Source organism: Prinia subflava, chromosome 1, assembly GCF_021018805.1.
Source record: "Prinia subflava isolate CZ2003 ecotype Zambia chromosome 1, Cam_Psub_1.2, whole genome shotgun sequence".
NCBI classification, from domain to species: domain Eukaryota; kingdom Metazoa; phylum Chordata; class Aves; order Passeriformes; family Cisticolidae; genus Prinia; species Prinia subflava.
This window is the reverse complement of record NC_086247.1, coordinates 125,580,861-125,607,224: the sequence shown is the minus strand read 5'-3', so window position 1 is coordinate 125,607,224 and position 26,364 is coordinate 125,580,861. Positions and strand designations below refer to the sequence as shown.

Here is a 26,364-nt window from a genome sequence, read left to right as displayed (position 1 = left end):
TATGTTCCCTCAACAACCCAAAGTTGATTAGGCCAGTATATCAAATATACATACGGAACTGCGCACACACAGTAAGACTTACTGGAATGTATGTACAAATTAGATGATTGTAATATTTAATAACTCAGAGAACCCTTGATAATGTAACACATTTTTCTGCATTCAGTTGTTTGAAACTGAAGTATTTTCTAGCCAGAACATGCTGGGTTTTTTAGAGTTTAAATCAGCCCTCCTTTATCAACACACTGATGATAACTGCTGCAATGAAACATCTTGGACCTTGAAAGTTTGAATACTGAAGAAACAGCTTTTATTCTTTAGTCTAAGATTAATTTCAAGGTTGTTGCAAATGAAAACAAAATACCAAAAAATACACTTTCTGTTCTTCCCTAGAATAAGACTTCATTGAACTAGAGGAACAAAAAATCTTAATCTTATTAAAAGTGAAGGAATTGGAACACTTAAAGACACTTTAAAATGATCTTAGGCTGTACACTTTCCACCTTGGGCTTAGGCCAGGAAGTTAGTTTGAAGAAGTACTGAACACTACATGAATCCTAAGCAAAGGAAATTGGCTTCAATGTTTTAAAACCTAAGGTCAGTGAATATTACACTGATTCAATGTGATAGACACAAGACCTGATTGTTTAGATGTGAACCACTCATTCCACATTCATTGCTATTTCTCCACTGCTTTTATTGGAGTCTAGAATCACCAAAAAAATCACTCTGTGTGCACTCTACCTCAGTAGCAACTGCATTTAGTTTTCCTTAAAATAGAGAATTAATCACTGCCAGTATTTTTTTCCTCTGACAGTGCTTAAAGTTTGCAGTGAAATTAGAAAATGATTGTTAATTTACACATACAAGATAATTTTATGTGACTTAAGAAAGATTAAATGGAACAATCAGGAGTGACAGTGGAAGAAATTAAATCAGGATATGAATGAGCGCTGTTTTATACTGTAGGTGTTCCTGCAAAACCTAATGCTAATACTTAAACTCACCAGTTAATCACTTCCCATACTCTTTTTCAAATATTAACCTTTTAAAAAGTTGAATTAGCTTAAGAATAACTTGATATATTATTAGGACTCATTTAAAAAGTCCATACTGAAAAAGAATGGTTCTCTTTTTAAACAGTTTTTAATTATTATGAGGCTTATATGAAGAGGAAAATATATTTTAACAAGCATCCACACAAGTGGTCTGATTATGTTATTCTAATCTGCAAACCTAATTATCACCTTCTTATGGAGTACAAGGAACAGCTTTAGAAGAAAATTAATGTATCCTATCAGTGGGACAGTTTGTCACTTTATTAAATAATCATCTTCTTTGCAAATAAAATTGTTAGAAGCTTCATTGTATTAAGGAAAAAATAAACCCCTCACACCATTACATATTAAAATTAACTTCCCACCGTTTCTTTAATGGTCTATTAAGCCTTCACTGTGGTGGATTATGAAGTACAAATGAGGGTATCAACTGTTTCAAAAATGGTAAGAAACAAATATATTCTATGTGCATTTTTCATTAAGGTGAGCTATATCTTAAAAAAAATTAAACTATTTTTACTTGTTTCTAATGTAGAAAGTGTACAATAAAGTAGATAATGCAATTTATTTTTCCTCTTTTTGATCCTCATCATAAGCTGTGGGACAAAACTAACATCTTTCTTTGTCTTTTTCTGTAGAACTGAAAATTAATATTCTATATTGAAACCTAGAAGACAAAACCAAGGCAAAGATAATCTGAACTGCTACCAAAGATGCCCCTGGAATAAATTTTTAAACTGACCTATGCAAAAAAAAAGTAGAAATCTTGACAGAAATACTTAATACATCATTATTTAAGATATCATTCTACCTAGGACTGAAATTAGATCTCCGTATCTTCAAAGAATTTCTGTAATGTAGTTGCAGAATGTCACAGCTTGTAAATACATAGAGGAATCCATCCTGTAAACCAACACAGGGCCATTTCACTGGTCATTTTCTTTCACTGGTCATTGCAGTAAAAAAATGTAGTGCTCTAGTGCAGGTTGTTACCTTTGGGGTTTTTTTCCCATCTCAGGATACATATTATGACTTCCATGTGGAGATAACCTGGATTATTTTTAGCTATCTTTGATTAGGCTGTATTATGCAGGAAAACCAAAAAAAACCTCTACACATAATGAAGCCAATTTTAATGGAATTTTCATCTAGAAAGAGTTGTTAGCTAACAGATGGAATATCAGCTTAAAGCAACACATAAAAGCATACTTAGCTACCCTTTATTAACTGTCTGTGGCGAGTCAATATACATCACCTGGGACTTAGGAGACACAGTTTGTGTATACTGTATTTGCATTAAAGGCATAAATTAATAACCAACATCTCAGGCAACTGCTCTTACCTTTGCAATTCTAGCCAGTTTTCACTGTTACCTGCTGGAGTTGTCACCCTGGTAGCAGGACAGCATAATCATCCTCCAAGTCCCTCAGATGAGCCTATACTGCTCAGGTGCTCTGCTTCCTTTAAATAAACGTTCACCATTTAACAAACAGAGAGACAAAACCCCAAGCTGCCTAGCACAAGGCAACTTGTACTTTACATAAACAGCACAGAGGGAGAGGGTGAGTCTTACTCAGGGGGCTACAGCTGGGACTGTCTTATTTCAAGCAAGCACTGCAGCTCTCAGTGTAGCAACAACTGCAAGAGAGGCTAAGTTCCCTTTCTGTCATGAAGGAAGCTGCTGATTTTTTTTCACATCAGGGAAACCACTTCCTGCTCAGCACCAGCTCCAAGGAAGCTTTACTAGTTACACACTTTTTCCTCCTTCCAGAAAGCAGGATACTTTGCTCTCATGGGCAATCTAGAATTTCATAAGGCTACGAACTATAAAGACACTGATTTTCTTTAAGTATTATCTGATACAGTTAAAAGTTCACCTCCTGTGGCTTGTGGGTAAGAGATATCCAGCCATAAAAACTATTCATTATGCTGGGATATTATATATAAGACATTACCAGTAGTCTGTAAAATAAGACAATCAGTCTGAAATACTGGAGGTTGCTTAATTTTAATGTACAAGACAGTACCTCAGTTAATGAAACAAATTCTGATGTCATTGTTTGTATAGCAAACTCCACCTCTCTGCATATTTTTAGCTTTTAGCTGTGAGGATCAAAAGAATGTCTTGCGACAAAAGGTGAAAAATATGAAAGCTCAGATAGATCAGGATTTCAGTGATACAGTCTGACACTGCCAGGCAACAGGTCTGTGCTTATTTTCAAATCTAAATTCTTGGACAACAGAACAAGATAATATTCAGCGTTAGGTATGTCAGAATGCTTTCAAAAAAACCCATAGAAGTAATTAATTCTAGAAAAACTGACTGCTAAGTCAGTCTGCAGTGGCATTGATACTTTCCTTCATGAACAGACATCCATGATGAAAATCACTTCTCTATATGCTTTCAAAAGGGATTGCACCTCCAGAAGCTCTCACAGACTTCTCACTGTGCATCAAAATCTTGGCACAGAAACTGAATACATCCTTTTCCAAGCTATAGGTTTTAATGTGCTACTAGTTCAGAGCATTAAATGACCACACTTACGGTTTTATTACTTAAATTTACATTGTCAAAGAGTTTCGTGGTAGAAGTGTACACCACATGTAGCTTTACTCCTTATTTCACAGAGAATGAAAATGTTATGAAGAAGATAGACAATATACTATACAGGTCTCAGAAAAAACTAATAAATACACAAAACAAAGCAACATTTAAGACTTCAAGTAAGAGACATGTCTGAAAAGCACTTTCCTCTTGCTCTATCAGCTTCTCCCTTTCCCTTTTTATTAAAATACTAAACCATGAGCATTAAGCAGCTCTTAATTTAGCTTTATAATAAAAATTGAAATCCTTCTTAACCAAAAGTATAGTTTTGCTGAAATCTGTACCCTTGATTATTTTATAAGGTGAAGGAACAAAGTTAAGTCAAGAAAGACAAGGAAAAAGGGAGTCAAATCAGAAAGAGAAACAAGAGAAGTCCTAAGACGCCACAGGAAGGAAAAGATGAGTGTGCCTTATAGCAAGATCAAATTTCTAAGCTAAATTTTGATCTCAAAGACTTCCTTCACTTGAGACAGCTAAAATGCATTCTGCAAGGACTAAGAAGCTGGTATAATATAGGAGACTAGGAAATGCTGGCTTGTGATCCAGTGTACTCAACCAGTGCATACATTTTATCCAATACTTCTGCCACATCTCCATTTTGTAATGGAGCATGCGTCCAGAACGGCAGAGCTTCTGCCAACTCAGATGGCTCTGGGAAGTACAAGAAAAACAGTCATAGTGGTATTGCCTTGTCCTTTAGTAGTTTACATCCACCCTAAACATCAGAAGAATGTGCTCTTGCGCCCCATGCAGACCTTGCAGTGCAGCTTAGAAGTAATGCATTACACAGGTCACCTGCGACTGGCCATGAATCATTTTGAGAAACTGTCAGAATTAGTGAAGGTTCAGAGTAGCCCTGACAGGCATCTTCTTTCTGTACCTCTAAGTAGTTCTGTGTTTGGCAGTGTTTGCCGTGTCTAATATGTCCCTCTGACAGGGACTGTTCTGCACCATGCCTATATTCCCCCACTCTACAATTTTAGTGTCACTGGGCACTGTAGGTTGTTAAGGAAACTACCCAGTCTGACCATTCACGAGACTCTCTGGCAATCACATTCCCAACACTAGATACTGTCAATGCTGGAACCAAAGGCCCTTCCAGGAGGGCAGATCCAACAAGCTGACAGGTGCCCACTTCTCTCCACACCCCACACACATCGTCAGACCATGTTTCCTCACCAGTTCAGCTCTAGGTTTCCCACAGCAGAGACTCAGATGCCTCATTCTATAATGCAATTTATTCATAGTGCAGTAACAGAGAGACAACTCAAGCTGGTTCCTCCAAGGAGGGGCCCCCAACAAAGAACCCCTGGGCTTTTATACCCTCACAGTCCAAGCACGTGCAAATCTCTTCCTCCTGAATCTTCATCATCCACTCACCTAGCTAACACCACAGGTCTTCATGCCCTTTGTTATACAAAGGGTTGCTAGTTCACAGCTTATTGTCTCCTGCTGCTGCTCTCCTATTCTAGATTTAACAAAAGCAGTTAGGAATCTCTCATGCTGGCACGCAGATACTAGTATACAACACAAAAACCATCACCTTTGCAGCAGAGGTGCCCAGGTTCCATGATACTTATTTTGCTTGCTATTTACTAAAGTAGGGGATAATTATTTTTAGTAATTTAATAGTAAAAACTCAGAATTTCACCAGACTTTTAATAATATAAAACTGCCCCTTCAGCTGGCAACCAATGATAAGTCAAATTCCCACCTGTTTACTTGTTTTCTGTGTTTCTGCTGCAGTTGTGAACTATGGCACTTGAATTTGCCTCATAGTCCTGCTCGTATTTTGTTGTTTAGTCACTAAAACACTTTCTGAGTAAGAGAGCGTATCTGATTATTCCTTGTCAGAAGGGGGACTTGAACCCCAACTCCCTCTGCCTGCCTGACTGCCCTCACTATGATGCCAGCGTAGAAACAGCCCCATGGCTGCAGCGTCCTGGCTGCTGTGCAGCTCTCCTGCTGCAAGGTTTTTCTGATAAGCCGTACTGTCAATCCACTCAGGTTTCATTTGAAAAGCCCAGAACAACTTATCAATTAAATTTATGTTCCCAAATCACTTTCAGTGAAGATTTACACCACAATTCTCTAAGAAATCCAAGTAGCTAAACATATTGAAGATTTCATTCAGTGTGAATACTCAGCTGCCTCATATCACCAAGAAGAACATATTTCTTTGATTAACACTTTTCCCCTTCTTTGTACATCAACAAAATCTTGATAAAAACCTTAGATTGACAACTTAACACAGCCTTCAAGGCTCTACTATCAAAATCCAAAACACTTCAGAAGCTTCTGCTACTTCTGCTGTTACTATAGTTATTAATATATCACCATAACTAAAATAAAAAATCCAAGAAGAATTTTAGCTCATAAAAAAAAATCAATTCTGCCCTTGTTTTTTATATATTGTGAGCACAGATATGCTAACCACAGAGAAAGTTCTCCAGTTGGCCATTATACTCCCAAATCACAAGTTACTGTTCCAAAGAGCATTCGATGCCTTTAGACATCTTCATAATTGGCTCAGAAATAGCATGCTGCAAGAGAGGTTAACAGACCTTGCTGTCCCTCATATGGACAAATCTTTATTAAAAACAGTGTAACTGAAAGTTTCTCAAGAATCAGGAAACCATATTACTTGCAGCTGTTCCCTAAGTCTAATTTGAACAAAAGAAAAAAGAAAAATGGCAAAACTAACAACTTCTTCCCCTTACTATTAAATTAAAATCCTAGGTAGCTTTTACCACATCTACCTATGTCATTCAAATGACACTCTGGTCCTGAATTTTAGCTCATCAGGAAAGAAGAATAGCCCAAGTTCAATAGTATTTTTTAAATTAATATTAATTAATATTAACCTAAAGAACAGTAGTAATTTTTGCCATAACTAAGTTGACTCACAGGGATTGAAACCAGATTTAATGGGAAACTTTCCAATCTTAATAAGTTCCAGAAACTACTAGATAACTGTTTTTATGATCAACGATTTTCTCCTTTTCCTATTGTGGTCTGTTTTATGCCACGGCATGTGAAAATAGCAGAAACATCAAGCTTGTTCTGACAATCCCTGATCAGTAATGAATTCAGAACTCTGTAACTCCTGATCTTTAAAGCTCTGAGAAACAATACCAAAAATGACACTGTTCCGCGCATGTTTCTTTGCCCATCTTGTATCCTGTCTTGGCAGTTTCCCCATAAAGTACTCCTGGATATTTTGAGCTGGAGGGAGGCAGGAGAATAGTGATCCCTTAGCCAACAATCTGCCACATGCCTTGTTGATTTGAACCCATTTACCCAAACCAGAGCTGAACATTAGAGAGCACTCAAGGCAGACAATATATATACAATGTGCATTTCCTGAAAGGCAAATAGAGGGCTAATTGAACAAAAACTATTTTTGTTTTAGCAATCCAGCAAGATCTTTTAAATTCCCACAATTTTTCTGTATGACAAAGGGAAAAGTTGAGTGCAGGAACCTGCTGTCAGTGGTGAGAGAGAAAATGTCCATCCACTAATCTGCTTCAGAAGCAGATGTAGATCAATAGTTGCCAATTGTTCAGCAATAGAATTGTAAGAGAATCCAGAGGGGAATTCCTTCAGTGCCACGATAGCACCCAGAAATATCCTAAAATGAGTAAGCCTTTCTTAGGAATGGCAAGAACAGAAGAAATTATATGACTTAGTCTCAAAGGCATAAATTACCAAAATAGTATTCCCAAAACACATCAGAACTTCTGTCAGGCAGACTATGAAGTATCTTGATGGAAAAACAGACAATAGAACTTAAAACCATTTTTATCTCTTAGATATACTTGGCTTCAATAGCAGTAGAGTCAAAAATCAGAAAAAGCACCAGCCATTCCCATTAAATCACCAAGTCAGCCAATACATTTCTCTGGTGATGTTTTTTGATTTGTGCTTTTTTCTAAAAAACTTATTTAATTTTTTTTTTTCACAAACATACACAAAGATATTGAAAAAGTACTATTTTGGCTATCATTACATAACACAAAATAAAAAATATATAAAGAGAAAATACAAGAATGAAAGAAGAGAAAATAGAAGTTTGGTTATATAAATGCTAAAGATATCTTCAATACTAAGACAAATACCTCTCTATTTTTTATCCACTTGTGTCATTATCAGGTGAAATAAAAAGAAGTAGTAGTCAGTATTATTTTACAAGTAAAACCAAACTCCAAAATTATTCTGAAGGCAAAGTTAACAACAACGTAGTTCTAACAAAGGCACTATTGTACAGCAGCATCATTCAATTTCCACAGAAATGCATTACATTAATTGCGCTATTATATTTAAAACAAATATTTTCAAAATATTGTCTTTGGAAAATGTATACTATGTTAATAAATCAAAGATATAAATTGGAAGACAATAAGAACTGTAACGGAGAGAGATCTGCTGGATTGATCTTATTTTCGAAGATACAAAAAGTATACTTTACTTCATATCATAAATTTGGAAATACCTCTAGCTTTGCACATTTCTTAGAAAGGGCTATGCAACCTTCTGCAATAAGAATAAGGCACGTGGAACCAGATCAGAAATCAGTCAGATTACTGAAATGAAATTACATAGACATGAGTCAGGCAAATTACATTCAAATGCGGTAAAGAGGCAAATGGAAAATGTTATTTGAAATGATGGAGATGTTGACACAGGTTCTTTATTTGAGACATTGCGTACTTAAAAACGCTTCCATTACACAATTAACAAAGATAAGAACTCAGGTTACTTAATCAGGAACTGACATATTGGTTGAAAGCACTACTTTTCAGGTAATCTATTAAAAATTAATTCTGAACAGTAGTACTAAGATAGAGCCAGGAGGACTGGCTAAATTCTCCAAAATTTTCTTTCTAATTACCTTAATTTGTCTAATATGATAGAAACCAATTCCCAATTGCAGAGTGTAAAGTTAAAAACTGGAGTATATTAGTCACAAGATTCAGGATCTGAAGTAAATCTAGCACCCAATTTCTTGTGATTTAAAGCACAAGAGAAGTAAAAGCACATGCTGTACATTGTGTCAGTCTGTACTGTACTAAAGGAGTACTTGGGTTCTCCTCATTATCTGTGGGACCTGTAGTAGGAGCCTAATTACCGGAATTAAAGGATTAAAAAAAAAGCACTATAAAATATCCGCAGTTCAGAGTAAAGGTTTTCATTGTTCTGATTAAATTTTAATTTCTTTGTACTAAAGAGTAATGTGTTTATGTTTAATAAATAGGAAGTGTAAAAATTATCCCTTAACAATTCATTTCATTGCTTTTAATGGATTGGATATTGTCAATCATATTATATGTAAGTGCGTTGTGGCCACTTAGCAATCTTGACTGGATTTTGGAAGAAGGTTTTATTGGGTTTGTAACATATATTAGAAAGGGCTGCTGCTTAACTGCTTATAAAACCCAGCATCTGTTGTAAACATGAATTATAGCCACATCAAACTTATGGAAAGATTTGCCATTTACTTCTGAGATTTGAAAATTAATTCATTCAAAATGACGCTTGAAGCTGCAAATTCATGTTAGTGTTCATTAGTTCTGACTATAAGCCCTCTCCAAAAAAAAAAGCAGTATTTGTTAAAACTCAATTTTATTTATTTATTAAAGAGTTTTATTTAGTGTATTCATGAAAAAACAAGGAAAATAACCTTATGGATTGGTATAGAAATACTTGACCATACTTCATCAACACGGAACAAACAGTAAGAAGTAGTTTAGCAGTTTTGTTACAGTTTATTCATAATTACTATAGACTCCTCTCACATCTGAATTTACAACAATTTAAAGAAGTTAGAAATCTTTTTCTATCATTGTGTTGTTCACTGTTATTTCAAATGGTGTGGCTATACTGTGGAAGAGACCAAGAATTAATTCCTATAGAGTTACATTTGCCTTTAACACATTGTAATAGAAGGCAGTTGTTTTATTAATCAAGGAACGTGTAAAACATCCACTAGGCACTTCAATACATAGAAAAGGTTCAGTGACCTGCTCTGAGTAGGGAAACATCATCTGCAATAAATTTCTTAACCAGCCTGATGCAAGTTAAAGAAAATTAGATTTTATTGACCTTGGGCTGTAGCATACGGATAGACTTTTGTGAATCAACACTTTGTTACTTCCATGATCCATGCTGAGCCAATCCTTCTGTATGATTCTGCACCATAAACAGTTCTGTCTCCTAGAAATGCAATGATTTTAACCCTTTAACATTAACCTCAATACACTCAACAATTTCTAAAGAAACTATTTTTTTAAAAGCTGGGTACCACTATGTATCTTACAAACATGTAACTTTCTCTAAAGAAAAAAAAGACAACATTCCCATTTCTTGTCAATAGCAAGAGTAAAAATGTTGTACACTTGTTTTTAAAGGTGCAAAGTGGTGATCCCCTCAAATGGAAGTGCCTGACAAAGCCTGAACCCAATTTAGTCCTGCAGTAGTGAACTTGATAGTTGCAGACCATGAGAATACAAATATAAATTCACTGCTCTGCTTATGGTCTGATACAGTACACTGCTTTCAGAGATGTACTTTGAAATCCCAGGAGATGTCCAGGACATAGGGATTCCTGCTTAACATACATTTTATACATCACACTGCCTCTAAGTCTTCATGAATCTGAACCTAAGGTTTCCCAACCACACCAGCCTCCCAGAGAGGTGCTATAGAAAAAATGTTTAAGGGAGTAAGAAGTCTCTCAAGCAGAGGGCCTTAGCCTATTAGCACTTTCCAGAGAAATGATAAAAACATGAAATCTTGTATCAGAGAGAGTTTGCAGACGCAAACTGCCGTGATTTTGCTCTGTAGACAGCAGATATAGATATGCTAAACCATCTTTATGCTCTGTCTTCCTTTGTTCCAACTCAAGCATATGTTATTTGAGTATTATTTCTAAAGGTGAGCTGCTACAGGTTTGCAGTCTGACAAAAGAACATGCTAGTTGTTTTTCCATTTCTTTCTCTCTTATAAACATTACAAGCAAAAGCTAAGCAGAATATGTTGTCTAACTACAAGCCATCTCTTGCCTGTGGGAAAATGTTTTGTATTCTATTGCAAATATTTTCACCTTGCTTTGCTTCTTCTGATGACTTCAGTTGCAGTAGTGCTGCCTGAGTTCAGAGGTAGTGTTCCCTGGAGCCTTATCCTTTTTTGAAAAGGAACCTGTGGGTTCAGTGGGACAGATAACAGATGTCTGCAATGCGGTCTCTCTGTGGGGTCAGTGACTTCTTTTTAAACATTTTTGTATCAGCCACAGTATCAGCCAAAACCAGGAAGAGAGGAGGTTGATGGAGAAGCTGAAATGTCTGCAATTAATGTTAGGAATTTTGTGTTGATACTTATTATATTCACTGAAAAGATGTGACTGTGGCTCAATCCAAGAGACTCCATCACCCAAACTGAAAAACTGGAAGAATAATGAAAATATAAAAATAGTTTTGTTCTATCCAAAATGAAACATTTTGACTGTTTGATTCTAAGTGAAAATAAGTTAACTTGAAAACAAAGGCTGAGTACATCTGAGAGTAGACCACTGAATTCACCCCATCATAACTGACTTTGCTCTTAAAATGTTTTTTTTCACTTTCAGTTGCAAAACTTGAACTTGCCTTCAACTCCCGTATTCAAGTGGAATAACACTGTTTTGGTCTTTTTGCTGCAAGGCAGGTCTAGACATCCCTTACAATAAAGCTTTTGAATGCAGTATGCACGACAGGATTTTTCTTCCTTTTCTTTTGGATCTTGCTAAAGATACGATGTTATAACTACATTGTATAGTGCATTACCCAAGTCAGGATACCCAGAATAACTTGGTAAAGATGCACTGATGTGCCATTTCTCCTACCTTTTCTTACTGTACCCTTTCCTCATTCTCCTGGAGAACACCTGCACAAGGTAAATCAGTACTTTCTATTACTTAAAAACTTTCTTAAGAGATTAAATGTATGGGTATCAGCACAAAATAAAAGCATAATTAAACGAGTTGAGAGGGAATTTCAAAAGTATATTGTCAGGAATATGACATAAATGAAGCTATTAGAAACTTTTTCTGCTTTATGTTTTCTTCATAAAAGATGGAAATAGATTGAGGTTAGGAAACTTCAGAGACAGTGTACTTAAGACTGTAATTGAAATTTATAAACACTATTTTAGTTTACTGCGACTAGAAAATATCTTTTATGGTAAGAGATGACAAGGAGTCAAATTAGTACACCTAATTGAGTATGATCTTAGAAAAGCTACTATCAACTTGAATTATTTTTTGTTGAAAGTATTCTTCGTTTCCTTGTGTATATTCCAGTCACATAACTCAAACATCTGTTATTCCCAGCATCAAGCCTATAATGTTTACACAGATCTCCCTGTAGGGCATTTTGGCCTAACTGAATCATTATTTCAACAGAATGTCCTAGTTTAATGATACTTTTACTTGAAATACTGCCTTTCTCGAGTTTTATCCCCACTGGCACTAACTCAGCCCTTCCACACTTACACTGCAAAATTTGACCCTACTCTTAAGCACAGGATGCTGGGAAGGAAACTGATTTCTCCAGCACAAGGTTGTGTGCACTTCAGACCTGCAGAGTGGGTAATGTGACAGCTGAGATTTTGGGGTTTATGACACATATAGATCTTAATGCAGTATCAGTCCTGGTTTCTGATAAAGTGTTCTAATGATCAAAAGATGTAATTTAAACGGCATATTAAGATTCATTCTTCTGACAGAGCTCAGGACACAATTACTGCATTCTCACTTCCATTCTTTACTGTTTGACCATCACCAGAATTCTTCTCGTCCAGGTCTGGGTTTACGAACAAGTAATGTGTATTTTAAAACCACTGGTAAGTATTTATGCTGAGCCTCATTTGGAAAACTGTATGGAGCCATTCTATATCACAGCTTACAAGCATAACATTTTCAAGATATTAAGGCATGTATAAGGTATTTTTTCATTGAAAATTAAGCTTCTTAACACAGAAGACTCTTTTCACAAAAAAACTTGATTTCAATTTCTTAAGAAACTCAAATAACCAGGTGCTTCATTGCAAAGGAAACAACTGATAATGTGGATTTTTAGTGAATGAATACATACTTAAACTTACATTTTCCAAAGACTTATGTCTATCTCTAGACAATTTAGAAATCTAAACCTAAATTTATTTATTTTTATTTTTAGTAAGTCAGTAATAGTAAGTGTTTGTGTCCAAAATCTGTGAATAATGCAGAATTTCAAAATATGACACAGCTCCCAAGAACTAGTGACCCAGTTCCAAAGAATGCCACAACATTGGCTAGTAGTCATTAAAAATGCCTTTCTAAGTCTTGCAATATTATCTCATCTTCATTTTGAGAAGATAAACAAGTAAAAGAAGATTTTGCTTCTACACAAGTAGAATGTGTCAGGAGTTTTCCTATTAGTATGCTCAATTTACACATGAACCTTGGGATTAGAGTGGCAAGGAATACACTCAGGAATTTGAGGATTGTTACCAATCTTTATCTTTAATGTTAAAAGATTCTCTAACTCCAAACTTTACCTAACTTACTTCACTGAAACAAATACAACACTTGTGTATTTCAAAAGACCTCTGCACACAATAAAAACTTAAAGTTTTGCTTCAGTAAGGAAAATTTTTGCATGTTCATTTTTCAGAGTAGAACCTCAGTGCAAGGACCTGCTCTGAATGATAGCTGTGAAAGTTAAAATGTTGGAAAATTAGGCAAAAGGAAACTAACATAAAAGGAAAAAAGAATTATTTTTTTAAAATCACAAGAGATATGCCCATATGACAGTGTAGGATTTTCAAATGAGTAATGGAGGGTTTTCAAAGGAGCAGGTGCTGTTAACTATGGAGCCCACTATGAATCAGACTTGAGTTGGACTTGCTGAGTCTAAATAATTAAGATTGCATAGAAAATTCAACATTTTGGTGAATTAAGATTTGGGGCTTAGCAGACAACTAAAAAAGGGGTTTCTTTTCATGCCCTCCAGGAAAATGCTGCTGCAACATGTTACGGACTTATTCTGACACGCAAATATGTGGTAATGAAAAGAAGTATTTATGAACTAGCATCATCTGGAAAATTCTACTGAACAAAAATAGGAAACCCCTTTCTTTTCTCACTAGACAAAAGAAAACACATTTAAAATATCAGTTTCTATTATACTTTGCTCAAGTCTTTATACTGTTTTTTAGAAAGGCATAACCTTTCTGAATAATCTTTTTATACCTAGAGAATCTTCACTTTTTCCAAGTTCTTTCACTATCACAGTACCAAGGTACATAGGGACTAGGACTATATATTTTTGTAACTAATTTCCTTAAGATAATGTTAGAAATATCAGGTTCCTTAAAATATAGATGAATTTCAAGGTGAGTCTGCTAGCAGATGTTATTAATGGCATATGATTTATTGTGACATGAAATCTGATCTGAAACTCATGTTATTAGCTGAGCTTTTTATAAATTATAATTGCCAACCACTGAAAATATGCAGAAAGACCACTGATAAACTAGCTTCATCTTCAGGGCCTAGAATATCATCGTTTGCTAAAAGTCCAATATCTCTAGTCCTGCTGATAGAGTACAGTAAATTGGGCTGCATAGATCAGGCTGGAGTTCAGATCTTATCATAGTAGAACTCTTTCAGAATGAGAAACATTGGAGCTAGGAAAAGGAAGTCATAGAAAACAAATATGTACTATGCAACTTAGAAAGAAATAGACACTTGGGCTCACAGTATATCATTGTATAGATGCTAAGCAGATTGAGTATTTGAAAAACAAGACCCCCATTCTGACTATTAGCTCTAAAAGCTATACTTTTAACAAAAAACAGTAAGCAAGATAATATTCAAACATATTTAAATGTCATTCTGTACAGCTCTTAGATGAGAACTCAAGCACCTATTTTATTATCCTGAAGTCTATGAAGATTTGCATCTACAGAAGACTTTCCAGGTCATCCTTATGGAAAATTACATAATCTGTGGTTTGGTTCACAGTGACAAAACATTTGTGTTAGTAATTATTTCTAAGACATTCTCTGTTTATTCCAAATAAGGTTGTATCTTACTTTTTGCTCCCCATGTACCTTTAAATGTTAATTAAAGTTTCTGAAATGTTGCTCTTACCACCACAATTTACTTGCTAAATTACCTAAATAAGAAGAAACCAACATAAACATTGCATTATGAATGTTATCTACTCAACAAATTAGATATTGAATTTACAGTAAATGTAATGCATTTTTAATCTCCACAAAAGCTCTGCAATAGCACTAAAGATTCAGAAAGCAACACAAGAAACAGATGCAAAGTCTCATTCCTAACTTTTTTTACAGAAACAAAGTTGTTTAATGATAAAAGCAGTTCTGTGTAAAATGGCATTCACTTGCCCTTACTAAGAGTAAATATGGAAGAGCTCCCTGTCAATGTACCAGTGTGAGTGTGGGAATGAAACATAAGGATCACCATCTGCAGCTGTCTAAGAAGTGTTCTTCAGTGCCTAACAGCAAAGTGTCAATTCAGGGATCCTCACAAACAAAATCATCTTGTCCATGCTAGCCTTAGAAGGCAAACATTTCACCTGTAAGAACAGTTTATTTATAATGCTATTCATTTCAGTTGAAATACCAGATACCAAAAAGTTACACTACAAGCAGTCTGGAAACATGTGCTTAATATAAAATGAACCAATTTCCTCTCCTTTATAAGAATCAATATTTTAAAGGATGTGCGAAACTTAACCCCTCACAGAACATATCTTAATAACATGGAAAAATATTGTTATATGCATGTATTTTCAGACTCTTACCTACTGTTGAACTTCTCTGGATGTTTTTCTCTCATGATATGGAATCTGTGGGCAATTGAAGCATCCTAACAGCACAAAAAAAAAAAAAAAAGCACCATTAATCTATTGCAACAGCAAAACTGCAAAATGGAAGACCTAACCTGTAAACAGTGAGTGTTGTCTGCAAGGTGTTTTGTGAACTGTCATTATTAACTAAAGAAATACTTTTATCACTTAGAAAGCTTACAGGTACATTGTTCCAGAATAGGATGTATCTGAACTTAGTAATTTATTATTCTTGTTGAGTCTCCATTACATCTTTTTTTACAAATCAGACATGATAATTTTGTGTAGTGAAAGTATCTTCGAATTTTATACAGTGAATAATACCCAGATATGGTGAAGGTTTACAGTAAGACCATTGATACAGTTCTGTCTTGTGGAAATACCAAATAAACTATTTGAAATCCATTTCTTTAGTAAAAGTGAGTGACAGATTCAGCAAAGTTAATTTATATGCATACAAGTTGATATTTTCATATGGTATAGTCTTCTCTAAAACTGGGTAGAAAATTGAAATAATTGCTAGAAGATTCCCCATTTTCTGTATGTCAGGATGTGAAATCATGGAAATATTGCTTAATATAAACATGTATTTTTAATTAAATAAATTTTATCAGTATTTTAAAATTAAGTACATTCTGTTACTAATATAATCAAATAACATGTATGTGAAATGAAACAGCTGTATTAAATATTTGTAAGTGTATATCATTTAGAAGAGAATTAATCCATTGTGCTGGTGGGAGTTGTTGAAAATAGAATATTTGGAACTGATGTGCTAGAATCAGTTTTCAAAGCATTTTTGTATCTCCTTTGGAGGTATAAATAGAATTTTTTCCTCAATCCAGATCATGTAATTTTTATTTCTCATACTAATCATTAAAACTTTACAAACTGGGAATTAATCTTTAACTTTTCAATGTATGTATTAAATGACTTGGGAGAGTATGAAATCTACCAACTCCTAAGTCCTGCAGCGGATAGGAAAAAACATGGAGAAATCCATTTGGATCATGTCTTTGTAACTATGTCTTAAAATTCTGAATACATATGAACATAAATATAAGAAATAGTTCAGTTAGTAAGAAATTTAAAAGAATTTCAGTTTTCATGCAAATAGCATTTGAGAAAAACTACAAATAAAATTGTCACTATAACCAACTATCATATATATATGAACTTCTCCACCTATTATTTACTGACTCAAAAGATTATGGAACTATAAAGTCTAAAAATTTTAGAGAACTATTAAATCCAGTATAAGCCTGTATCTAGCAACATTTTAAATTCTTTTCAAACAATGGGAATTCAGATTTGGAGGAAAAGTCCCCAAATTAAATATTTAAATCACTTATTAATGCCTCCAAACATGACAAACTTTTGTTCAAAATAATTTTTATTTAAAACAATCACTGTTAATCTAAATCACAAATAAGCAAGCATTTAATAATACAGATATAAAGGTGCCCACTAATATAAACCATGGCTTCAACACCTTGTGCTTTAAAAAGTTTTTTTATTTACTACAATTTTAAGCAGGGCAGGCACCATAGAACTCACTGGTCCAACCTTCAAAGTTTGGTTTACTAACTTAAGGGTTCCTTGAAAAGATAAATGTTGAACTTTAATAACATTAAATTCAAAGGTATAATTGTTCAGACAGATTGATAACATATAAATAAACTTTAACAATTATGAATAAAAAGCAGTACATAACTCATAAAATTTTACACATACTAGCTACATAAGGATGTAACAGCATAGAATTTTTAGGCAAAACTTGTGATCGCTGATCAAATTAAATCAGTCTGTAGCAACATTAAATGTATTGACTCCGTCAAGGTACTCGATTATTTTATGATCTTGTTATGTAGTTTCTCAAGATGTACATAGTTTGCTGCTTTGTGCACATCATATAATTATTCATGTATTTTTCTATTATATTTAGGAATGGACTGTCATTCAACATTTCACTGTTCTGCAAGGAAATGACAGCAAAATTCCCCGGTTAATGGTGTTAGTCAAAAAATGCCTTATTGTTCTGTCCTGTCATCCAAACTGTCATCTGAAACTTTCACTGCTGTATTCTCAAACTGCACTCATTTTTAATTTAAATTTATTTTTATGTGCAATTTTATAAGGCAAATATCCACAAGTATCCAGGTGATCCCACAGTTCTTGGAGATGGATGAAATAAAGCTGACAATAAACCCTGAGACACCACACTTCTAAACAATGCCTGCTAGCTGAACTAAAATAATAACTCTGTTAACTTTAGAAAGACCCATCATTCATACTTTATCCCACATTAGATGCGCCAGCATTAGAAAAGTATATTTGTTAGCCAGTTTCATACGAAAAAGAAATGAAAGGACTATTGTAGTTAACTGTTCGTTTTCTACACACTGAAGCATAAGATAGACCCAAGACAAAATGAATAAAGGAGTAGTAGCATTTTTGACAGAAACTAGGACACTAATCAAGGACTAACTGTCTAATGAATGAAATGAAAAGGCTAATGTGCTTACTCATGCATAACAAATGCAAGGCACAAACAAGCTAGGGATCAATGCCCACTGCAGATGGCAAACAGGCAGTTGTTTCCATGCAAGGTTGATTTGATCAAAATTTTCCCCTCCCTGAACATTTTTTGACTCCAAAATGAATCAAATGACTTAATGAACAGGGAGGTAAAAAAAGTAATACACTCAGCTAATTTTGACAGGCACAGCACAAGACAGGCACACGTCAGGCTGATTTCACTAAAAAAAATTGCCGAAGAGCTGCTTTTATTGATGGAAACTGTAAACCAGAAAAGTAACTACACAAGGTAAGCTCAAAAGTAGGGGAGCTGCTCAGGCTTCCTTCAGCTGATACTTTCCAAGTGTTCTCTCAAACCCTCAATCAAATCCAAAGCAGAGCCCTCAGATTCCCCAGCACAGGGACCTCTTCTCAATCATAACTCCTCACTGTAAAAAAACCTGAAACCAGCCCATGCTAGTGTGCATTAGGACAACAATCCTCTGCTCTAGGGGAAAAAAGGTAAGAGAGAAAAAACCAACACCAAATAAACAAACAAAAAAACCCACCCAAGGAACTACACTTAGTTTTCTGTTTTTCAAATGTCTGCATTCTTGTACTTGTTAAGACAGTAGCAAATAGATTGGTATAAGTGAATTAAAAGCGATGGGAAGAACTGAAAGCAATAGGAACTTGACAGTGAGTAGGAATGTAAGTACTGTCTCCTAAAAGCTGCTGGAATTACCAGATGCCATCCCTGAATCCTTAGGAACAACCATTGGAAGTTTCCTGGCTGAGGAGAGCAGAGTCTTCCATTGTGAGATTTTTGGCTACATTTGTAACACCATTGATTTTAGCAGACTTCATTCAGCCATTTCAAGAAGGGGCATCTAGCCCAACTTGTTACGACTTAAAACTGGTATTGGATCAGTTGAGAAATTAATTATTTTTTGTGTCAAAAGCTATACTAAAATCACCTAATTAATTATACAGAAACAGAGGGATGCTATGGTAAACTAAATATAGTTTGCAAAATATGCTGACCCTTCCTGCTACCTGATATTGTGAATGTCCAGGAAAAGATAAAAAATTATTCTTGTATTTTACTATAAAATTAATGAGAAGGAAAAAATCCATGATTTAGTAAAGCAAACTCGCATACTTCATGATATTACCTCACAAAGAGAAACAGATTTTGAAAGAATGGTCATTGAACAGATACTGGTCTATAATTAATATAATCTCTGGGATTCACATATTAATTTTTTATTAGTAAAGTGATTTGCATTCTGGCCTGAAATACAATTTTCCAGCATTACTATATTTGAATAGAAATATTTTCCAGTTTTACAGGTAACCCACAAGTAAATGTAAACATACCTAAAAATGGCAAAAATATTATTAATAATAATAATTTGAGGAGAAACAATGTTGTCAAGCCTATTCCGAGATGAGAGGGGGAGGAAGGTCTTATGGCATCACTCTAATATGAAACCATCACCTTTCCCTTTATCCACATTTTAGTCACAGACCTCATTTTATACCTCTAACTGTAATACATTTCACCAAAACCATCCAAGAATTAAGATTTTTTTGCAGGAGTAGTTTCGCATGAGAATCCATGTTGGGCACAATGGGCATAAATTAATGCTGAATACAGAGCATCTACAGCAGAACTAAGCAGCCAATTAGGCAAATCTATCTTTCTGAGACTATTATACGAATACTTGAATTGTATGATACTATTCTAAAATTCTGCATTTCTTTTTTAAGATATACAGTATTTTTAGTCATTCACATGTCATATGACAATAGCCTACATGATAATTTTTCTTAACTAAATTCATGGTACCAATCTAATCTGAAGGAAACTGCCACAATGTGTGCTCCTTTGTCTGCCTTTCTTGTTTAGATGGTTTCCACTCACTACTGTAGCATTTAGAAACAAGAGATGAAAGAATGGGTATTTGAAGAGCAGAAAATGCAGTTTATCCCAGTTTAAATTCTACAAAACTGTACAGATTCTTAAAAAGTGTACCTTTACATCACACAAGTATTCAATCAGGACATATATGTGATGAACATGCAGACACACACACATATATATGCACTCCTACATTTGAACCTGTTCAGGCTCTGAAGCAGCTGGGCTATCCTTATACCTCCCTCAGGTTTGTTTTAAACCCTGACAGTAAAGATAAGATAGAGAAAGACAGAGCATATCTGAATCTACTCCTAGGAAATGGAAAAAATATTTTAATTGAACTAGGACATTTCTCAAAGTGACCTGCCAAGAAGAAAAGAAGCTTAAGTTGCTACACCTCTTTAATACCTTATGATTGACTTACACACATATATATTCATCTTTTTAATGGGTATTAGCATTACCGGAAAGCAATCTGAAGCAGTCTTTTCAGAGGAGTAACCTTATACATTGTGAATAACCTTATAGAAAGATTAATGCATTTAATATATGTCTGTCTATAAGTTTGCTGTGATTAAAATTTCCATTAAACAATAATTTTTATGCTGGCGAACAAACAAATGACCAGTGTGCATCTTCTTTGGATACAAATGGTCTGATTATTTTTTTTTCTAAGATGCTTCTTTAATTAAGGCTTAATGGATCCACAAGGCTAGGAAGCTTAAGGGATAATTCAGCAACCTGTAATCTTTGGATCAGAATGCAAATCTAACCTGAACAACCAGTTAGCACACATCAGTTATTAATGTGGTATAGTACCGATGTACAAAAAATATAATTGATAATAGATGAAGAAAGTTTGCTGTGGTGGCTTAAAATTAATTTCTAGATAGTTATTTTCTAGAAAATATTTTCTAGATAAACAAACATCCTCACAATTCTGCATTTTACTTTCTGCACGTATATATAAAATACAAAAAACAGAGCACACCCTTCATTTTAGCATTTCCCATCCCATGATAACAATCTCAGATAAAGAAATCATATTGAACCATTGAATGACCAAGTCTAGAAAAAGGCAGTCAAGAAGCTTAAGGTTCTGCCTTGTTTGAATCAAGCTGTCAGTTCACATTTGACCCTCAGGTTTTTTATTCAATTACATTAATCAACCTGAGAGGGAAAGGGATTTTTTAAAATAATATTTATTAATACACTAGGTTTTGGTGAAACATTAGTTACTATAATTGTATTAGTTTCTACTGATATTTTGGGCCTGTATAGATGAGAAAGGCAATAGTTTGAAAATTTCAGAGCAAGGAGAGATTACAAGCACTTCTTAAAACAGCTTTACTAAAAGATATCAATAATTCACTTTCTTAAGAAAATTATCTGAGAACAAAAATCTGAGAAATTTGTGTTCCTGGCTTTTCAAGAAGAACACAGGAACTGTGAAGATAATGGTACGTATTTTGTCTGTGATATACTCTGAGGGTCAAGTTTAAATACATTTCAGCAGTACACGTGTTGTACTGAGTCAATAAGTAAGTCAAGTGAAAGTTCTAACTTAAATACTCATTTAAACAGGCAATATCTCAAAACCCAGGATAGAACATCAGAATCACAGTATTTATAAATGATAGACAACAGATCAGAGGACGGTATATCTGAAAATGGTGACAAAAAATTTAAAACAGGCCTTCAAAGGTAAGCATATTTAATCTCCCTTTTTATCTGAATTCAGAATTCTGTTGAGTTTCTGACAGTTCTACAGACACACAAAATGGCATCCATTTTGCAGAAAAAAATGTGTCTTTGCAAAAGAACCTCAGCCACCCTATGTTCTGCCTCTGTATAATTCTATAAATTGCGGGCCCATACAGCCACTGACTCCTTGGTATTTACTATTGATCAGTTTATACAGGGTGGCCACATGTTCCAGCTGTGTAGGGACCCGTCCCATTAGATAAGCCTTTTTACCAATGTCTCAAGGACTTTCTTTGAGGAGCTATTTTGGGTTTTAGAAACTGACAATACATTCCTATGTACCTATATTTTTAAGTCATTAATCAACTGCAATACTGGGAGGTAAGACAAGCTATTATCAGACCAGATGTGTCATGTACCCCATGAGTCAATGCAATGTAGAGGACATGTACCCTGTAAGATGATCTCAGCTGAGGATACACTGTGCAACATCTTGCCTTCTTTATATTTGGTCACCCTAAATTTACTGTAACTAGAGAAGGGCTCTTCTAGGTCCATGCTAAGTGTTTATGTGGTCACTAAAAAGAGAAGGAGAAAAGTGATCACATGGCAATTAGCCAACAGAGCCATATAGACAGTGTATTAAATATCTTGTATATTAAAAAGATCTCTGTGGTGAACCTTTAGTAGCATTTCTGATAACTGCTGATCGAGAACTATGTTGAAATACCCCTAAATTATCCTGCAAAATGAGTTTGAGCAGAACACAATCAAGGACACATCTTAGGTGCAGAGTCAATATAGGCAACACTATGCAGTGCAATTGGTCGTTGCTTTAGATGTTCTTCGGAGAAACACAGAAATGGCTCACAGGTGTCTTCAGTAAAAAGCACAGAAACAAAGTTTACATTAAAAGCCTGTCTAGCTTGAAACGAGTGCATAGACTTTCATGCCCAGCACTTCTGCAGTTCTTAGGAGAGGAAACTGAGTGATTTGCTCAACTACTAAGCATTTATTTGATGAAATACTAATTAGCATCATCATATTAAAACTTACAGAAAAAAGCAAATTTGGGATAAAGAATAACTGCTTGTGTAGTGTCTTGAAAAATTATACTCGAATAAGATTTTTCCAACACTCTCATAATAAAAACCCCAAAACACCCTGCAAAACCTCCCCAAAACCCCCAAGCAAACATAAATCCCTTTGAGTATTTTTATTCTGAAAACTGATTACATTTGCATTAGAGTAACATTTTCAGGGACTGAATATAGACCCTTAATTTACGTGCCTAAATTGTCAAGGTGATTTCCCCATCCTCCCAGTATGCTGAAGAGTTAGAAGAAAGCTCTTTGGAAAGACTCTCTCAAAAGGCAGGTCTACATGTTTCTGTTCTGAATTGTCATTTCAAGATCTTTTGTTATTAATCATACAAGAAACTGAGCACATCTAGCTTCTTACGTTTATGAAGGTATGCCTGAAATGCAACAGTTTCAGCAGTTCTCTGAAATCCTCGATGGGGTTCAAGCCAAATCTTGTATCACCACCCATTTTATACACTCATTTGCTTGATAGGGATCAAATAATAAATGTTCACCTGACTTCTCCCTAGCAACTTACCATAACTTGTTAGTCAAAGCCTTGGCAACAGAGTCTTATAATTGTAATACATATTTATGCTATTCATTTGTTTCCATAGCAGGTATTTATTTTTATAAGAAATATGCAAACCACTAAAACATCTCTCATTGATTTACACTCTGAAAGAATATTTTTCTCTTAATTGAAAAAGGTCACTGTTTTCCTCATTCATTATGTTTCCTATTTGAAATTTAAATTTTTGCATTACAATATTATTTATTATCTTTCCTATTGGACAAACAAATATTAATTTATAAAAAACCCTAACATACTCATAAATTAGGGCTAGATGTTGGATTATTTATCTACAGACATTTGCTCTTTCTCTCTCTCTGCTGATTTATGACAAACTTTTTAAGCTCTTCTCCCTTACATCTTTCATACAGCCTGTTTGTTCTGTCTCAAAGGTTCAGAAGCAACTTTCTTAACTTTTGTTTAGTATCTGCATTTGCTCTTGTGTTGCATCAATCAAAATATTTTCTGAATCCTTCCCCTTTATTTTCTTGCTAAGATATGTAAGGTTTCTAATTCCCGCCTTTGTGGAGGTTCCTTCAAGCTTACTCCCTCCTTTCTCCTCTACCAAAATGGCAGAAGAATTATGTATCAAACTGACATAAAACTATTTAACAGTAAGTCTGAAAGTAACTGGCCAACTGAGAAGCCTCCAAGAGTGAGCTAGATTCATAGTAGCTACTGATGCCAAGTTTACTCCCACCAGAGTGGTTTCTCTGAAAAGGTACTGCAGAAATAAAATTAAATTAAATTGTTCATAACGCTATTAGATGGAAGAGATTACACTCTAGGAGATCACCTTGATCACATACTGGTTTTACTGCTACAGTTAATCAAATTTTTAAGTTAAAAGGTGAATGCATACTTGTTTTCATACACAGTGTAAGTGGTCAGATTCTTTTTTGAAGTGCAAAACCCAATCACATGCTGCATGTCAATGACCAATAGTTCCATGAAAAAAAATGGGCTAATATTCTCTGAAATATGTCGACCCAGTGACATAATATAATTTGTTCATATGAACAGTGTTTGGTATCAGCTGCTCTCAAGTTAAATAAAGCCCAGACTTTGGAGTAACAGCTATCTAAAACATGAAATAGACTAAAAAATGGAACTAGATGCCATTTTACTAAGGATTTAGGGACTCAAAATTTTTTCTCTATGAATAATAGGAACGTGCATTAAAAAACAACCTAAACATGCTATGGTGTAATGAACGAAAAGTCTTTTCTGGACTTAATATTTGGATATATGGAAAAGTGTTAAAATATGTCCAAATACAAACGTGTTTGTGGAAGGTGAATTCAAATTTTACAAAATTAATTCACATATATTTTCCTTCCAAAACAAATTAAGGTTTTTCTACAGCTGCTTTGAGTAAGTAATTTAGATATGCAAAATATTTTACAGTGATGATCTACCCACAGCACAACATACAAAGGTTATGCAGTAACTATCTTTGTAGACTCTGGACATTAGAAGGCTTTGAGGTTAAATACATTTATTTATTGCATAGAGAGGTTCTATTACGTGCAATAAAGGGAATAAGTTACAGGTTATTATCAGAATATTGACACTTAGGAACAAAAAGAAACTTGCTCTTTATTGTACTAAAGACACAATAATTGAGAACTGTAAACTTTTTTTTTTAATAAAATCAACATTCAGTTAAAAATGGTTTCCATTGAAAAGGGACAAATACCCAGCAACTTTAGAAACAAGCAGTTATGTATTTCACTCTTGGTTTATGTGAAACTGTTTCACTCTTAAGCACACAGCAAAATAAAAAACAACACTCTTGATGTGGTCAGAAACCCTGGAAACTGCACTAAAGCCCTTTGTTATGATGTAACATGTACAGAATTTTGAGCCCAAGAAATAAAAATGTTCAAATTGCTTTCAAAGTGCTGAATTAATCCTTCACAGAGGATCAAAGACATGCTTTTTCTGCCTTTTCACATCCCAAGGATCTGAATTTGCAGAAGACTAGTGAAAAAGTAGAGAGTAGTGTAGTGAAATTGAGAAATTCCTTAAATTTTTTAGCAAAAAATCTCCCCCTCCCAAGAGTGCACTTGCATAATGCTTTTTGCCTAACCATCTGGACAGACTCAGTGCGTCATGGTTGTTTAGCAACTTAGGGCTTTCATGGTAGCTTCGAATATATTATACCAGTATCCTATTCTCAGCCTCAAATTGTTTGGGAGGATTCTATATCTGCATAAAAACTCTTTGCATAAGACCCATTTACTCAGGATCTCCAACACATATGAAGTTTTCTAGAAGGCTAAGTTGTTTACAGTAAGCACTAGGGTGTTATTCCCCAAATTAATGATCTAGTGTACAAAGTTCCTCCCCAAGTGATCAAACTAAGGGTGCAGCCACCTGCAGTGCAGAGGCAGGATGGGCAGTCTAAGTTCAGGACACAACTAAAGCATATGGTCAAAGTTAGGTCCACAAATTTTCACTCCAAACAACATCAATGGGGCAGTTTCTGTGAACTCTAGGCCAGACAGTTATGCTATAAATATATTTTACAAATATAGAACCATGTCATTTTTTTACAATAAATCAGTTTGCTTCATGAGAAAAAGGATGTAAAAAACCCCCACTTTGGTCTCAATGAAAGCATAGTCAAATCACCTTTCAATTTTTTACCTTAAAAAACAACAATACAGTAGGCTGAAAGCTGCTCTTAGATTTTTATAAATTTGCAAATCAAAGAGCACCTGTTTGTAAAGTGCTGCTTTGCTCAACTACTTAAAAAATGTAATCAATACTAAATGACAAGCTAGAATTCCCAAATTTGCTGCACAGTAAGCAGACACTTGTCTTGCTGATGTTTGTAATAAGTAATCCTTATAATGTTAGCCAAGACAAATGTTGTATTAACTTTTACTCAAGCATAAATATCACATCCATATGACATCAGATATTATCTCAGAGTAAGATTATCTTAATGTTTGCAACTGTTTTGTATAATAATAGCATTAATAAGGGCAATGTAAA

At 34.6% G+C, this 26,364-nt stretch overlaps 1 protein-coding gene across 1 annotated transcript in view; it reads right to left on the bottom strand.

Moving 5' to 3' along the window:
* DGKB (diacylglycerol kinase beta) overlaps positions 1 to 26,364 on the bottom strand; it is a 333,490-nt gene that overhangs the window by 120,725 nt on the left and 186,401 nt on the right. Inside the window, exon 21 of the mRNA XM_063411359.1 lies at positions 15,516 to 15,580. Within this exon, the coding sequence (XP_063267429.1) occupies positions 15,516 to 15,580 (65 nt within the window). The remainder of the gene's footprint in view (positions 1 to 15,515; positions 15,581 to 26,364) is intronic.